Source organism: Nannobrachium achirus, assembly GCF_963921795.1.
Source record: "Nannobrachium achirus genome assembly, chromosome: 21".
Lineage (NCBI taxonomy): Eukaryota > Metazoa > Chordata > Actinopteri > Myctophiformes > Myctophidae > Nannobrachium > Nannobrachium achirus.
Window position 1 is genome coordinate 35,421,491 of NC_137828.1, and position 17,520 is coordinate 35,439,010.

A 17,520-nucleotide genomic window follows, 5' to 3' on the forward strand; every position below is an offset into this window, starting at 1 on the left:
TTGTGAAGAAAATATAAACGTTATATAAGCATTTAAGAGTGTTGCTGCACCTGCTCCTTTCATCCATGGATCTTCACTTTTTAAGACGGCACTCTTTAACAGGTTTTTCTTTTAGTTCAAACCTATTTGAAGTGTTATAGTAGTACGAATTGTCTTTGTACCACATATGGCTAGCCTGACAGATGGCTAGTAAAGCTCACAGCTAAAACAATTCAGGTCTCCTTATAAACTTTATTAATCAATTTCGTATTTACAAATACATACATATTGTAAGAATTCTCATATGAAACAAATATTTACAAAATAGCTCTTCACATATGGATTCTGTACAATACAACCTGATATAAGTTAGTAAATTACATTTGTGGGTACTGTGCACAAGTTCATTAACCCTTTCAGGGTTACAGAAAAAAGAAATCAAACCTAAGCTTTTACTAACTGATAGTCCAACCAAAGTAACAGGGTTGCCTGGATTGTATCTCCCCATTCTTCTAGAATATTAACAATTATGACATAAGACATAATATGACAAAGAAAAAAAGAAATGTCAATTTGTAAACCATGAAAACCATGACCTATGAAAATCTCACAACATAATTTTTATCTGAAATCACATAATTTTGATCGTGTCTAGATTCCAGAACGAGACAGTGCTTCATTGCCATTAACTGTACTGTTAAGTATTGTTCTCGTCAGTGTGCAATTACAAAACATTCTTCCTTATTGACGGGGATGATAAGTGCTATAAATGTGATTTACTATTGGATATAGAAGCATTCTTCCAGCCTAACAACCAGTTATGTCCTGCAGCCAATAAAACTCTCTAGAGAAAAATACCTTCTCCTAGGGGCGCTGAAACACCAAAAATAACAGAAACCAGTAGAGCTGTTGGGATTCTACTTGGTCCCATATGACTGGTAGTCTCACAATCCAAAAAGTAACCTGGATACTTCAGGAATGCCAGTTCAGCATCACAACACGGCTTACACAGCAGAGCTACCGTCATGGCCCAGGATGTGGCTGATGTTGTGGGCAGGGCGATTGGGCTGTTTGCTCGAATCTGCAGATGAGGTGTTGGAGAGAGACAACAGGGGGGACATGGGCATGGCCGAGCCATCTGTCGGCATGGCCGTGGCGATCTCGGGGAACAGAGAGGTTAGGCTGAAGTTGGATAAGTGAGGGGTGATGCCGGAGGAGTTAGTGATGGGCATGGGCGGCATGTCCGGCAGCAAGGGAAAGCTGGCTTGTCCAAAGCCCACAGGGCGAGGTGGGGAGAGGATGGAGCCAAATCGGTTGTTGAGGGGAGGAGCACTACCCTTGTCGGCACTGGGGCTGGTGAACATCTGGTTGGAGAAGTACTGGAGAGGGATGTCGCTGGGGAGACTTGGGTGTGCGGCTGGGGAGTAGGAAGGATAGAAGGAGGGCAGGGTGTTCTGGGGCTCCACGGGCAGAAGGGCAGGGGTACGGTTTGAGCTAGACTGGCTGACGGGAGGAATGAATGGAGCCGAGTTGGTATTGATGGGCGGAGGGTTCATCCCTCCATCACCGATGAAGGGAAAGCCAAAGTTCTGAGCCAAGTGTTGGTCGGGCACCAGGTTGTTGTCAGTGGACACCTGAGCACTGTCGGCCATAAAGCGGACAATACTGCTGCGACGTGTCTCGCCAACAGACTGTGGTCTTCCCAGCAGCACTCCTCCTCCAGAAGGAATGGTCAGGTGTCCGTCAGGTTCAAAGGGGTTGTTGGGTCTGAGTGTACCCGATCGAGGGCGGTCACCGGGTCTTAGCTTGGTGGTCTGGTTGTCCTGGGCGATATGACGAGAGCGCTGGCTGACGGACGTATGTGGCCTGGATTGGACAGAGGAGCGTCCGGGCTCGGCGCTGCTGTGTGGTGTCGGAGGGTGGGGTAGACCGGCTCGCACAGCGGGGCCTCCATGCATGTTCCCACTCACCTGAGGAATGTGGCCCTTGTTGCCATCTCCAAGCCTCATGGCTGGGGCCTTCTGTGCCTGAGACACACTGGGGCTGGAGGCCTTGGCCTGCATATCTACAGAGGAACTGCACGGCACACAGCTATACTCCATGCTCACTGGGGGACAGCACTGCACAGTCCGCTGGTGGTTGCTCTGTTCAGGCAGATGAGGGGATAGAAGGCTCTGCATGAAGCTCTGATGACATCCATCCTGCTCCCGGGGCAGGGCCACCCCTATTTGCACTCCCTGAGAGCCAGGGTGAGGGCCACTATAGCTCCCCCGGGCCCTGCCATCTCCTGGAGGGCCTACACCCATTCTGAAACCCCCCTGCTGCTGCTGCTGTTGCCCTCTCTGTGAGGGAGGCACAGATTTTGGGGCCATATCTCCACCGCGTGACACTTGGGCTTCAAAGCCGCCAAGTTGGTGCCCCGTGCCAGTTCCCATGGTCTTGAATGGTGGGCACTCTGACACCCGCTGGATGTCGACGGGCCCTGGATGGTCCTGCGGCAGTCGATTCTGGGGGTTATGTCCGATATTGGCCTTTCCCCTGGAAGTATCAAGGTAACCGCGGAGGTCAGCCTGTTCCTGAGCGGCACTACGACCGGGCTGCAGGTGGAGGCCCATGCGCTGTTGTTGCTGCTGCTGCTGCTCACCACTAGAAGGGCTTTTACCAATGAGGGCCTCGGCAGAGTAGTTGGAGACGCGGTGACGCTCCTGCCGTGACGGAGGGCAGATCAGTTCGGAGGGCCGGGACACCGGGATAAGCTGCTGTTCTAGATTCCTGGAGCTCATCAACCTCTGCATGGCGTTGTGGTCCTGACCCGTCTGGGGAGTGGCGAGAAGGAAGATATTAATAGGGCTGTCACAATTATTACATAATCGTCTAATCGCAATTATTTTACATAATTGTGATTATTTTTCATAATCGTTTCCATGTTGAAAGATGTTCATATATAATAGACAATACACAAAAATAGTAGAAATAGCAGATCTACAAGCTCAAACGCATCGCATTGCGACGTGTTGTGAGCTTGTAGAGGCTATTTCCACTATCAATGTTCTTTTTTATGTATAACGTTGTCAAATATGTCAGTAATTTCTTTGTATATTTAGGTTATGTGTCATATCTACCATGTGCAACTTCAAAGCCTAAAGGCCAAACAGAAATGTAATTGTCAACGACAAAAACACAATTATATTGTTAATCGCAATTATTTGAGAGACAATTAATCGTCATGTAAAATGTCATAATCGTGACAGTCCTAGATATTAAGCTTTGTTAAAATAGACAGACTTCCGTGTTGTCAGCCCCAATACTCAGGCAAATAATTAGGAACTTCAATATTGATTTCAAATATTTACTTTACATAAACAGGAACAATGATGTCTGTGATTTTATATTTGGATATTTAAGGACCATACGAGTGGTCTGCCATTATTAGCCCATTGACTACAAGTAACTGTATACTTGACATTAAATTTGCCAACTTTCAGTAGGGTATAAGCTCAGTTACTGTTGTGTTTTAATGTATTAAAATAGTCAGAGAAAAGCTTAAATTATGAACTGAATTCAAGCATCCATGACTTATTACCAAACACCACGCAATGATGTTTAGCCAACATTGAATTAAAGGTATGTTCTGTAATATTTTAATGACTATGAAGCTGTGAACTGAATAGATGGCGTGTATCGATGGCAGTAAGGTATTTTATTAGTAGTATTGAGGAAAATATTAATGTATATACTATGTTTCCAGTTCTTTAATATACTTGCACTGACAAGCCTATGCCCCTCTACCAACCTTGAGGTGGTCTTGTTGCGCCAGGTGGCCACTGTGGTGGGCTCTGGGTCCTGATCCCTGGGCCTCACAACTTTTCTCTTGATGCCGAGGCCCAAAGTGCTGCTGCTGTTGCTGGATCTGCTGCTGAAGATGCTGCTGGTGTCTGGAGTGGGAGCTCTGCTGCTGTTGCTGCTGCTGTAACTGCTGCTGCTGCTGCTGTTGATGCTGCTGTTGATGCTGTTGTTGTGGGGGTTGATGCTGCTGCTGATGAGACTGTTGATGTTGTGCCTGATGCGATTGTTGATGTGATTGCTGCTGTTGATGTTGTTGGGACTGTGTGTGCTGCTGATGCTGCGTCGCCTGTTGTTGGTGGGGGTGCTGCGACTGTTGTTGTTGTTGCGACTGTTGTTGTTGCTGCTGCTGCTGCACTCCAGGCTTTTCCAGGTGATGTTGTTTCTGCTGCAGGCCAGCAGCGGGCGAGCCTGTCTGGTTTCCTCTGACCAGTCCCCTCTTCTTCTGGACATGCTGCTGGTCCTGTTGCTGCAGCGCCCTCTGGTGGAGGGTGTGGAGCTGTGCGGGGTCAGGCTGGGTCAGGTGGTGCTGCAGTTGGTAAAGGTGGTGTCTCTGCTGCTCCTGTTGTTGTTGTTTCATGTATGGGTTCCCCCCCAGGTGCTGGCCCGGCTGGGGCAGGCCGTGGTGCGAATGGCCCTGGGGCAAGTGAAGCACCCCCGGCTGATTCTGCTCAGGGAGTCCCTGAGGAGGGCAGTGGCCCTCGGCGGGCCGGAGGACCGTGCTCATGAAGGAGTTTGTGGAAAAGAGGGGGCCTTCGGGGTTGATCCTAGGCATAATGGCAGAGGAGGGCAGCTGTCCCACCATCATCTGGCTGTGGTCTGGGGGCTTCACATCCATACGACCCACGTTAGAGGATGGTGGTAGACATGCCTTGGGCCGTTTACCAGTCGGAACCATGGCGTCTTCCTGGGCCTGCCGCTTGGAAACGGTCTTCACGTGCCGCTCGCCCACCCCGACGCTGGCCTGAGCTCTCATCAAAGCACTCTTCAGAGGGGTGTAGTCGTTCAGCTGGACCGCGCCCGAGCAGGGAGGGAGGGCATTATTTGAAGGTTGGATTATGTGGGGCGAGGTCCCTACAGGGGATGGGACTGAGCCTTGTTGACCAGACATACTGGGAGACCCAGGGTAGGGATGCTGGTTGGAGCTGGGCCTGATCAGGTTGTTCACACTGAGGCTAGCAACAGTCCCAGTCTGGGATTGGCTCTGGGACTGGACCGGGGGGTGAGACTGTGCCTGAGAGTAAGAGATGTTCTGTGGATGTCTGATTGCTGTGGGGCCACTGATAGACACCTGGGAGAGGGGTTTAGCATCCATGGTCTTGGTCAACTTGGCATGATGTCCAGTCAAGCCTCTGTCTTTACTGTTGGAGGTCGGTGGGGTCTTGGGGGGCTCCCATTCAGCTGTGGAGGGGTTTGCAGCATTGTCCGCAGAGCAGCTGCCACCCCTTCTCCCAGGGCTCTCCTGTTCCAGCATAGCCATAGCCAAGATCTCTGCTTGCTCTGAGGTAAATGTAAAAGATCCAAATGAGCCAGACGAGGAACTAATGCTGTGGCCCTGAGGAAGCATGGACGCCACAGAGAAGCCCCTTCCTCCCCCAGCACCTGCAGTCATAGGAGAGTCTGTCTGCCTGCCAGAGGTTAAAGAATGCTCCATCGTCCCATGATCTAGGTTGGTGTACACCTGCTGAGCCAAAGCAAAGTCCTTTCCAGAGTGGATGTCTGCAGCTGTAGTAGCTGTCCCCAGTGTCTCTTTCTGTGACTCCATCTCCCGTCCAGAACCGAGTGGTAGTTTGACCTCTGCAGGACGGGAGGGGGTGGAGATGCTCGGTTCTGGCTGTTGTTGTGTCGAAGTTCTACTACCAACGGACACGCGCTTCCTGAACTCAGAAGTCACAGGGGCTGGGGCGGAGGCTGTCAAAAATGTCAGAGCAGCTGAGGAGGGCGTCACTGTCGTAGATACATTTATGGGGGCAGTGGGAGGCGGCTGGGGCTTAGAGCAAGGCTGGGGGTCCTGGGTGTTGTGGACTGTCGTCGACTGACACACTGAAGCCGGCTGGGTTGCCTGGGTTGAAACCACTGGTGCACTTTTGGAGACACTAACAGTGCGAACTGAAGGCTGGATCGCAACAGTAGTCACACTCGCAGTGACCGAAGACCTGTTTTGTGCAGAACTGGTGGTGCTGGCAGGCGTGGCAGCTAATCTGGTCTGTGCTGTGCTTGTTGTAGCAGTGGCTTCTGGACATCTATTATGTGAAATGGTGGGTTTGGTTACAGTGGAGTTGGTGGCAGAAACTACATTGCTGACCATTGGTTTGACTGCTGTGACATTCACAGTAGGGATGACTGATACCATACTACTGTCAGTATGACTGACATTCATTTCACTCTGTGCTGTGCTGACACTAATGACAGATGCGCTCTGAGAGACCTGGGGGGTGCTACTGGTGGATACTGTATTCTGGACTATAGATTCACTGGACACAGTCGGTCTACCAATAGATGAACTACTTATGGTGATTATATTCTGTGTGCTTTGTGTAGACGTGACAGCAATTTCTGTGTTTTTGCTTTGTGTGGACAGTTTACTAGAATTTGTGGCTTTACTTGTTGAAATATTAACTGGAGACGTTGAGTCCACAGCTTTTACGACAGAAGACAATACAACTTCAGCTCTTGTCACTTGAACTGTTTGACCGTCTCCTGGGGTGGCTGCTGGTTTGGCTGCAATGGTGACAGCAGGCTGTGCAGGTTTGAGTTCTTTTCTCCTGACTGCTTTGGTCCTTTTGGCCAAGGTCTTTTTAGTAGTCGAGGCGGAGCGTGGCTTCCTCCTGGAGACCTTCGTAGGATTAACCACTGGCACTGGTTTGACTGGGCTCTTAGCAGGGACTTGAAGCTGCCTGACAGGGAGAGCCAGGGTTTCTCCAGGGACAGTGACAGAAGGTGGAGGTGCCTGTTGCTGCTGAGCCACTGACGGTGGTGGAGCAGCAACAGGAAGTGGCCCACTGTAGGCACTGTTCTGGCCGGAAATGGTGAGTGGGAGCCCCTGAGAGATGCTCTGATTGAGACTGCTGAGAGCTCCTAAACTGTTGAGGGCCACATTGGTCGTTGGTTCCTCAGTGGTGGTGGGCTGGACCAGCTGAAGTGTACTCATGCCCCCCTGAGAGCCGGCCTTATCAAAGGTCTTCATGGGCTGCAGGGCAAACACCTGGCCATTCACAGTGATAGTCTGTGGGGCCGTGGCAACAGCTGGTGGGGTAGAGGAGGAAGTGTGGGTGACCTGCACAGTCTGGCTTACTTGAGGTTGAATGGGGCGGGGCAGAATGTGCACCAGCTGCTTTCCCCCAAAGGTCTGTATACATGTTGTGGAGGCTGCGCAACTCGTTGTGGTGATCTGAGTGGGCATAGCAGGCACTGCAGTAGGCACTGTAGCGGACACCATACCAACCTGGGGGCTCTGAGGGGCAGGCGCATTCTGATTGGGGGCTTGGATGATGACAATATGCTGACAAGGTGTCTGACTTGTTAGTTCCTCCCGAACAATAGACTGGTTTGGGCAGGCATTGGCCTGTTGTAGGAAGACCACACTCGGGTTGTGGGTGCTCTGTGAAGCTGTGACCCCAGACACAGTTGTCCCTGTTGGGTTGACCTGTAGGACCTGCATGGTCTGGAGCAAGGGCAGCACAGTGGCCTGGGGCTGGGGAACCAGGGTTTGTGTGAGCGGCTGGGGTTGCGGGATGATGCCAGTTGGAGGATGAGCAATAACAGATGCAGGTTGAAGTACTGCAGGTTGCGGCTGCGACACCACTATAGCAGACTGGGGGAGCACAGCACACTGTGGATGTGGGGCTAGGATAGGTTGCTGGGCAGGGGTTGGGATGCCTGGTCGTAGTTGGGGAGGCCTCTGAATGGGCTGCGCTTGGATATGGGCTGTGATGGGTGCCTGCTGTACGGGTAGCTGAGGTCGCACCTTGATTTGAATGGGCTGAATGGAAGGTTTGTTTCCCGTAGGACAAACGGTCAATTGCTGCACAGTCTGGCTGGTGGTGCTCTGACAAACAGGCTGCACTGTGTTCCCCGTCAACTGCAGCGTGGTCCAGGTTGTTTGTGTGCTGCCTGCTGCTCCGGCCCTGAGGTGGGCCAAGCTATCAGGGATAGTGGTGTAGCTCACAGTCCTGTAGGCAGTGTCCTGTGTGACCACAGACCCGACCTCTGGGGCCAGCACTCGGGATGTAACCACAGCCTCGGGTAGAGTGGTGAGGCTGTGGATCGGCTGAGCAAGCTGCTGACCGGCTGCAACAGTCAGGCTCTGTGCTGGAATGGTGGGTTGGGGCAGCTGAGGCAGGCCGGTGGAGACGGCAGGGATCTGGAGGGTGATGTAGGACACTGAGGGTGGCAGAGTGGAGGCTGCAGTTGGTGTTTCCAACAAACACTGCTCTACAACCCTCAAGCCTGGCACGGACTCTGTGGCAGCTATGGCTGCCCCAGGAAGAAGCGAAGGGGCAGGAGAAGAGGTGTTAACCTGCAGTAGGGCTCCGTTCACCCTCACTCCAGCACCAACCTCCGGTGATGGTTGAACGATCACAGCTTCAGAGGGTTGTTTCACAGCATTCACTTCCTTCCCTGCAGGGCATAGCACATTCCCGTTTGAGTAGACGATGATTCCCTTTGGGAGCTGGTGAGTGGGCATGACCTTGGCCACCTTGGCACAGCGCTGTTTGCCCTTCCAGTGGATGGTGGGGTCTTCCAGGAAGTTGATGTCATGAGCTTTCAGAAGCTCAATGTAGTGGCCACTCTCTTTCCGCATGTCCTCCAACTGGCGTCGCAGTCGACGGATCTCCTCCGCTGCAGAGACAAGAGACAATCAGTGGTACAAAGACACAAACATGCACACAGAATAGAATAGTTTAATACAAACAGCGGTGTTGAACATCTAGTGCAATAAGTGCATGCTACTGTTGTTAGTATAAAACTTTAACACATTCATTACTATGTGCAGATTGTGCACATGACAAAAAGAAAGTATGAGTATAGTATTTATTTTACTTTACCTTGCACTTTATCGCCTCCTTCCAGAAGCATTGTGTCATTTTGTTTCTTCAGGTCAGTGATGTACCGAAAAGCCTGGTCCAAGATCATGTTTTTACTCTGAAGACAAGGGGATAAATGTTAACATCTAAAACTCTCGACCAACTCTGCCACTAATCTCTATCACAATTACTGTCATATGAATGTGACAGGGAGAAAGTTCCTGTCTTACCTGTTTCAGTGCCTGGGAACATGGCAGAAGGTTGCCAATGCGATTAATTCCAGCATTGATCTTTTCTTTCCTGTGTCTCTCAACTAAAATAAAAGCAAGTACATTATTATTGGGTACAACTAAATGGTTCTAGTAATAATAATAATAATAATAAACTTTATTTGTATAGCACCTTTCATGACATGAAATACAGCTCACAGAACTTTACAGAGCAGAAATGAAGCAAAAGTGCTCAACAGAAGTAGTAGTTAAAACAATGGTCACTACTCAAGAGGTTCTGCAAATGAGAACACATGATCTCACCTGCATTGTGAGATTCTTTGTTTTTCTTCTTTCTGAAAAACAGAATTAAAATTTGTCAAAAGTGAAGCTGTTCTGACAGGCTTTCAATAGCTATCCCAATATATGTTGAACTCCTTCCCCTGATATTGTGGCTCAATTCTTAATAATAACTAGTAAAGCCCGTATCATAGTCAGGTCCGCGGTGGAAGGCTTTACACCGCGGTGTAGTCTTTTCCAAGTCTTTTTGAGTCATGAAACTACAACGTTACATCATTCCTCACGGTGGAGAGCTTTCCACCGTGAGTCCCAACACATCTCTCTGTTTTTACTATCAGACAGACAAGCTCTACACCCCGTTCACTGATTGGTCGACCTGAACCGGTCTAGACGGGGTAAAGGACTTCACCGTGGGCCGTGACTATGATGGCCTGCACTTATTTTCTGACTTGAGGTGGAAAGCTTTCCACCTCAAATTTGCGGTGGATAGGTCTCCACCGTAGACTCTGATACGGGCTTGAGACGCCGCAGGGAGACATGCGACCTCGCGCCATGTCTTGGCCATCTGGCCAGTGATGTATATCGGACTGTCGGAATGGAGACCCCTGGTACCCATATATGGAGATCCATGTACTGTATATGGAGATATGCTGTGAGAGCCCAAACACGCTTACTCAGTTATTCGTTATGTGAAAGTCCTATGACGTCTATGACATCTGACATACAATCCCTTTTATGCCCTAACATGGAGATCCCTGTCTGTAGAACCAGCCACACAGATATGGGCTGTCTTGGCCATATATGGATTCTGTTAGTGTGGTATGTGGCCTCCATAATATGGGCATTCCCATATGAAGTCCTGGTAGATATGGGCTTAATATTGATGACATCAGGGATCTCCATGTATGGGCATATAAGGGATTCTGTTAGTGTGGTTCCCCTGACATCACAGTGAAGTCAGAGTGTGATGTCAGAGCGGCAAACCCATTCTGTTAGAGCGGTTCCCCTGACACTCATGTCACAGTGATGTGTCAGGGGAACCACAGTGTCAGGCGTTATAGACAGACAGACAGACAGACAGACAGACAGACAGACAGACAGAGATACGGTCAAGCTGTGCCCGTTCACATACTAAAATGCGACCTACGGTCACAAATCAATAATCACAATAAGGATGATGTTTTCTCATAAATCCATACTTAGGCTTGCGTCCAGGGGTCTGGGTTTCGGTCATCTCTGGCATCCTGTCCCAACAGCTGCCTAAATCCCTATATGATAGGGTAACACATTCACCATCTGGACCTCAAGTCCCTTCCCTGACCAATCTGTGCAAACAAAAACATTTAGCATCAGGATGACATGAATCGTAAATCTACCACAGGCAACAGTGCCACGTCAAATAAGATATCTGTATTCAATGTTGAGTCATTTTAATCACTTGATGTTATTTGATTATCCCGTGGTATGAGTCGTGGGATATACAAGACGTTAAGTTTCCAGCCAGCTAAGGTAATGGAGACATTAACAAAGTCACCAACTATTGTAAAATATTCTATTTTGTGCGCGCTAAATGACAACAATGGTCGGTGTTACGATGACTACTTTAGTTTACTAGCTTAAACAGACAACCTAGGTATTTATCCAGCCAACCAGCCGTGTGTCTTGCTAGCTAGCTATTATAGTACCGAATTAGCTTAGCCTTCCCCTACCGTTGTTGGCGACAGTACGGTTAAAAACAAAAGCCATGGACAGATCCGTTAGAGCCTGCGGTGCTTAGCTTAGCAACTGATGCGACTTTCACTGACCTGTAGTAGTATCGACATTTCAGGGACCTTGTGCCTGTCCAAACTTTGGATTGTGTTGCTAGCTGCTAGGCTAGCAGCAGTGCATTCAACTCAACTCTCAAAACAACAATCCACTGCAGGATCTAACCTATCGCAGAAAGGGAGGGTGCTGTGGCGCTGCCAGCCAATAGCTTTTTCGATGTTGGAAATGTGGAGCCAATCGGTGTGCGTGAAGGGAGACCCCAGTGGATTTGCACCGTAGGCTATACCCATACCTACATACATCTGTAAGAAACATAAACCTATCCTTGTATTTGTACACAATCCTTGTTGTATATGAGTAGTGTTCTTCAGGTCCAAGGGAACTTTATCAAGGGAAAATAAAGCAAATTAATGCAAATAGTATTTCCTTTATTTTGAGGTTAAAAAGTCTTACAATATAGAGCTCCAGAAAAGATAAAATTCTTCAAAGAAAGAAACAAAATAAATCATGCTTATACTACAGTGGAGAGGACACAACTCTCCCAGCATGCAGAGGGTCAGAGCTTCCCCTGGGCAGTGTGTTCTGCTAGAGAAGCCGTACTAAGCAGAAATCCAGACTATTAGAGCAACCTTCCACCTCCAATTCATAGGAATAGGTAATAACAGAGGTAGACTGACATAACCATTCCAGAGAGTGAAGAACCTTGGCTTGAAGCGGCTGGATTTCTGATAGGTGGCTACATAAGGTGCCAAATAAAACAGACACATCCATGCATCCAGAGACGGTCTACTACGCCCAAAGAACGTGCGGATGTAGATGGTCATTGTATTGGGGAAATTCATTGCAATTGGCCAATTATTGACTTTTACTCTGTTCCTAATACTGGACATTCTGGTGTGCCATTTACAAAAACATTCCAAAACTGTTATTGTACGTTTTGTTGAATTTTCTCCCCTACTTGTGAGCTTTCTTGAGTCCCTCGTATCAAACCCAGGGGAACCTCCGAGCCATTAACCACCTCAATGTAAAGAGAAAAAAAAAAGGGAAAAAGCTGATGGAGAATACATTTTAACAGGCTGAAAAACAAAATCATTCAGAAAACATGAGTGATGACCATCTCTTTCCACCACCTCGAAACAGTTCATTTCTTTCCTCAAGTCCTTTCGGAGGCAGCACATTTCTGCTCTCTTCCTATAAACTAGCAGAGTTGCGGACGTGACATTTTCATCAAGGCTTGGTACCACAAGTTTCACACCTCGTATTGCAAGAAGAAATGTAGGTCTCATCCACTGGTTTAACTCTTCCCACAGGTCCCTGTGTTCAGGTGGTGAGGGAAAGGATCTCTGAGTGTTCCAAATGTCACTGACAACTTGGAACGATTCCTCCAAGCTTATCCGTTGGGACTTTGTTTGGCAATGGTGGTCTCTTCAAATCAACTTTTTTCTTTTGCCTGAACAGTAGACATTAAGTCCCCTTCATTTTAGAACCGTATTAAAACAACTCAAATAAGAACAGTATGAATTGCAAGCACCAAATCCCTTCCACCAAGCCTAAAACGGACTGAAGTTGGCAGCAGGAACACTGCATTGAACTTTGTCTACAGAACACTTTTTTTGGCTTCTGAACATATTGTCATTTTCAAATATCTAAATGCAAAAAGGAGAAAAAAAGGGTGTGAAATAAAACAAGATGCAAAATTAAGGGGACCCTTTGTAAAATAAACAGCATTTTTTACTTTAAATTTGTTTCTCTCTTTTTAAAGTCCTTTGAAGAAAACGATGTGTCGACCCTGGGGCATCTGTCACAGTTCTGTGTCTGTGGAGGTGGGCACAGTCATGCCCGTTCCAAAAGCCATGCCCTCTACTCTGCCTTCTGCAGCTCTCCAGTGGGGGGTGGACACAGGCTGCGCAGACTTTTCTGCAGCACATGGGCATCTGCTGGCTCTATCCTCTTGTAGTAATTCTTCTTTGTTTCAATGATCTCAAAGCCAAACTTCTGGTAAAAGTCAATGGCTGACTCATTGCTGATCTGCACGTGACTAAGGGAGGGAGAAGGGATTCAGCGTTAGTGACAGAAAAATGAAGGGTCAAAAATAACTTGAATCCATTTTGTTGGGTGAATTTGTTTGTGAAACCCAACACAGTCAGTCATTACAATTGTTGAAAGTACTATCACTCACAGGTAAATGTTGTCAAAGGTACCATCCTTCTCACAGATGTTTAGCACGTGATTAAGCATCTTCGTACCTAGAATGAGAGTACAGTACAGTTTATAAAACACAAAACCCAAGTGAAGTACTGCTAGTACTGTATAGATCAGTGGTTCTCAAAATGGGTCCTTGAGGGGGGTTCCCTGCTAAATTAATCAAAATCAGTTTAATCACTCAACCCTATATACACATCAGCTATTTAAATATATCCAATCTAGCTCACAACACATAGCTCACAACACATCATGATTTACAAAGAAGCTTTTTTTTTTTTTTTTAAACAATTGATTTGGGGGTCCTTGACATGAAAAATTGGAACACTACTGGTTATAGATAGTCAATACTGTACCTATTCCTAGTCTACGGTAGGGTGCTAGGCAGCCGAGTGTCATGATGTACAGTCTCTTCTGGTTCTGGGAGTGATCCACTCTGCAGCAGACAGCGCCCACTGCAATGTCATTGAAGTATGCTGAAGTACAAAGAAAGGAAGAAGAAGAAGTTTAAGTGTCATCAGAGGCTGTGAATCCCCAACTACTTTTATACTAACGTTGTGGAAATATAGGAAATTAATAATAGTTTGGTTAATGCAACGGATTGCTTTGATGATGCCAGGTATGAAGGAAGGGCATTCTTTTCTTAAGAACGTGCTTCAGACATGGCCGACACATTATCTTCCTGGGCAGTGGTTCTTAATGTGGGGTCTGTGGACCGCCAGGGGTCCTTGAGGGGGTCCCCAGGTAAATGATTGATAGATGGACCCTGGAGATAAATGGACTCTTGCAAGTCTGTAACTACGAACCACTTGTACAGTTATGGGTGTCCGCGGCCTAATGCATACAAAACCGAGGGACCTTCCAAAAGAACAGTTTGAGAACCACCATCTTATGTGATCTTATTTGTACCCAAGACCAGGAAGAAAATTTGGCTGATGGAAGTTCCTACTTTAGTGTCAAAACCTGAAATGTGGTTGTCGAACTCAGGAGGAGATGTCTCTCACCTAGCTTGGCAAGTTCCCCCACTTCCAGAACATCTTTGTAGAACTTATCATTGTAGCTCACGGGGAAGATGACCTGGTTGAGGCGTTTCAGCTGCTTAATGTTGTGGGGCGTAACATCCCCCAGCTCGATCCGGCTACTGGAACAAGAGCAAAACGGTCAATTACATGAACCAACTTCTGACAGTCCAGATGTACAGACAGACATCTGCACCTCCTCATGCTAACCAAGCCTGACAAGACATCTATTTGCCAGAATTCCAGACAGAGAACACCTGCACCAACAACCCAGCCACCCAACCTACTACACCATAACATGAATATGACATGGCAAAATCCATTTCTTATGAAACACTAATGTGACGTTTATACATTTCAAGACACTTTTAAGTTGTAAGTTTACACTTGGCTTGGTCTAAAGAGTTCATAGTATTTATTTATAGGGCAACTGCACATGAAATATCTCTGTGCCGCCGCAACAGCTGTCGGTCACGTGTGGTGTGATGTTCACCGGGGTGGTCTCAACTCGTCCGGCAGCAATGACAGCAACAGAGCCATCATTTCAATCATAGACGAACAATTGACAAGAATCATATGACACGAACTGAATGTATAAGTCGAGTCAACGCAAATGTACCACTAGTCCAACGTAATGCAAAATCGTGACAAGAAATTACGACTCTGTCAGCCTTTGACCGAGTTACTTTTGACTGGAGTTTTATGACAGAAGTAACGCTAGATAACGTCCTGTGGCAACAGTTATCCACCTGACAAACGTGAATATACCTGGCAACTTGTGGCAATATTGGCCAGTGACCTGGCAAGCCACTCGCCAGATAACAAACCGCAGGTACACTAAAAGCTGCCACGGACTTGCAGCTAACACAAATGTACTCTGTTGCTAACGGCTTCCTTGTCTAAAGTATGTTGACTAGCTCAGCTAACTAGCCGCGCAGATGAACGGCGGTAGACGGTAGTTAGCTTAGCTTCCACGTTAAACACACGACGGCCATTAGCTACGGTGAAGCAGCGACCTGACTTCAACCTGGCCCAGCAGCCACGGCGCTGTCGTTTGCACATTTTATCCAACAATAATGAAAAGAGCTTGGCTTGCGACTACACAAGACAACAAGGATAAGTACGCGATGTCACAAACAACCAGGAAGTGCTATAACCTGTACGCGCGCGCAAGTGGCACTTTTTATGAATTTGGTACAGAGGGTCCTCCAAATCTTTGAGTGATAGAAACACTTTTTCTCCTTTTTCACATTAACCACTTGAACCATAGCGTCCATATTCGGAGAACTTTAGCCAAAAATAGCAGATCTACAAGCTCACGCCTCGCAGAAAGCTTGTAGATCGGCTAAAGAGGTTTGGTGTAGAGGGGAAAAAGGGAAGTACAGAGTAAAAAGTCAAGTTTATTAGGTAATGACAGCTCAAGTGGTTAAATATCTGAAGACATAAATTGACATAAATCCAAAATAAACTGATGATTGTGCTGTCAAACAATGAAACTATATGGAATCTCTGAAAAGTGTTGTGGGGGTCCCTGCTTCGTCATCTCTCTCAACTAAGGGGTCCTTGGCCTAAAAACGTTGAAGACCCCTGATTTAAACCTTTAAGTGACAACGTAAAGGGATTAACTTGCCTGCTTTTTGGACAGTCGCCAGTGGCTTTTCTAACCAAAGCCGGTGCCGCGTTGGGAATGAACTGGATCACTTCCGCTATATATAACGCGTGGTTGTGACATCACTGACTACACCTTGGCATGTTTTTCTCCAGCTATCAGCTAGCCTCGTAGCTTCCTCCCCGCCTCCCCCCGTTAGAAAATGAGACATGGAAAAAACTTTACTCGTGCTAACCGCTTCAGTCGCGCGCCTCTAAAATGCTTTTACTCACCCTTTCATTGTGACCCTCTATTATTCCTTCGTTTCGACGTATTTGAAGTTGAGAGTCGTTTATGTCCGAAGGAATCTTTCTGGAAGACTTGTTGGGGTCGGGGTTGCCTCCCGTTTTACCCTCCACATGTAGCTACTACTTGCGATGCTAACAGTTAGCCACACGACTGCTGTCAACCCTGACCTGCGCATGCGCAACGTGGGGCGCTGCATGCATTCTGTCACTACTTTCACTTGTGCTTGTTGTGGGATTTCAACCATATTTTGTGGAAAAATCTTGTTAAATGTGACCGATCTGGAACAGTGGTTCTCCAACAGACTAGTAAAATCCCATTCCTACAAAAAATAAAATATATATTTCAAAAGATGGAAAATCTTTTGAAATATATCATTTTATTTTTTAGAAATAAACAAAACAATCACATCTAAGATATTCCATAAATAAAATATAATAATAATAAGAATTTGTGAAAATAGCCAATCAACAAGCTCTCAACGAGGTACAATTAAGCTACGGATTCATAGTACGGATTGTGTGTCGTGAGCTTGTAGTTGTAGATCTGCTGTTTTCACTAGTAGTTTGGGCCATAAAAAAGTTGAGAACCACTTATCTGGAGGACACGCGTATTTTTGCATTAAATTATGGAGGCGGGAGGAAATTAAAAGGAAATAAAGAATGAAAGAATCCCCATTCCCCAGTAGACCTAAATACAGATACATTTGGCAATGTCCATATTGTTTGCAAACTTTTCATATCTCTTATTATGACATGGATAAAAATAAAATAAATAAATAAAAATAAATAAATATATATATATATATATATATATATATATATATATAAAATAAGAATACATGATGAACCCACCCCCATTTTGGATCAAACGTCAGTGCAAAGATGTTGAGCGAACTAAAAGATGAGAGGCATAGTAGCCCTTTCAGATTCGCAGTGGTGGAAAAAGTACTCACATTCTTTTAAAAGTATGAATACTGCAATGAAGAAGTACAATTTACTTGGAAAAAAAGTCCAAAAGTATTGGTATCAAAATGTACTTAATGTACCAAAATGTGTTTTTATTTTATTTATTTATTTCAGAAATCCTCTACTGTCAGGAAAGGAAACAGCTCCATTCCCATTGAAATACATTAGTGTGACCGTGCCCTAATACATACAGTACTGTATGGACCCCACTTTGAGAACCACTGTAAGTAAGTAAATGTACTTAATTACTTTCCACCATGGCTCATGTCTTGTGTACAATCTTTGCTAGAATGGCAGCAGTTGCAGCGGTGC

General features: G+C 46.7%; 2 protein-coding genes across 3 annotated transcripts; both read right to left on the reverse strand.

Moving 5' to 3' along the window:
• Positions 1–304: 304 nt before the first annotated feature.
• On the reverse strand, positions 305–11,258 carry usf3 (upstream transcription factor family member 3). Its single transcript, XM_080751880.1, has 7 exons — positions 11,164–11,258; positions 10,558–10,683; positions 9,383–9,414; positions 9,080–9,162; positions 8,871–8,967; positions 3,773–8,664; positions 305–2,795 (listed from the first exon to the last, which is right to left on the reverse strand). The coding sequence occupies exons 2-7, from the start codon at positions 10,599–10,601 to the stop codon at positions 984–986; spliced, it is 6,960 nt and encodes a 2,319-aa protein (XP_080608006.1). The 5' UTR covers positions 10,602–10,683; positions 11,164–11,258; the 3' UTR covers positions 305–983.
• Positions 11,259–11,536: 278 nt separating this feature from the next.
• Positions 11,537–16,369, reverse strand: naa50 (N-alpha-acetyltransferase 50, NatE catalytic subunit). Of its 2 annotated transcripts, none has more exons than XM_080752144.1 (5): positions 16,228–16,369; positions 14,332–14,465; positions 13,684–13,803; positions 13,305–13,371; positions 11,537–13,163 (listed from the first exon to the last, which is right to left on the reverse strand). In XM_080752144.1, the coding sequence occupies exons 1-5, from the start codon at positions 16,233–16,235 to the stop codon at positions 12,986–12,988; spliced, it is 507 nt and encodes a 168-aa protein (XP_080608270.1). In that variant the 5' UTR covers positions 16,236–16,369; the 3' UTR covers positions 11,537–12,985. The 2 variants fall into 2 exon arrangements, with proteins under 2 accessions (XP_080608270.1, XP_080608269.1); XM_080752143.1 differs by having other exon boundaries at positions 14,332–14,468.
• Between the last annotated feature and the right edge of the window lie 1,151 nt (positions 16,370–17,520).

Excerpts from the sequence above, each read along its gene's own strand:
- usf3 (XM_080751880.1), bottom strand. The coding sequence starts at position 10,601 with ATGCCAGAGATGACCGAAACCCAGACCCCTGGACGCAAGCCTAA. Across the intron at positions 8,665-8,870 it reads AGGAGGCGATAAAGTGCAAG|CGGAGGAGATCCGTCGACTG; the intron begins GTAAAGTAAAAT and ends TTGTCTCTGCAG. Across the intron at positions 2,796-3,772 it reads CGCAACAAGACCACCTCAAG|ACGGGTCAGGACCACAACGC; the intron begins GTTGGTAGAGGG and ends GCCACTCCCCAG.
- naa50 (XM_080752143.1), bottom strand. Across the intron at positions 13,804-14,331 it reads GGGGGAACTTGCCAAGCTAG|CATACTTCAATGACATTGCA; the intron begins GTGAGAGACATC and ends TTTGTACTTCAG. Across the intron at positions 13,372-13,683 it reads CTACCGTAGACTAGGAATAG|GTACGAAGATGCTTAATCAC; the intron begins GTACAGTATTGA and ends CTCTCATTCTAG.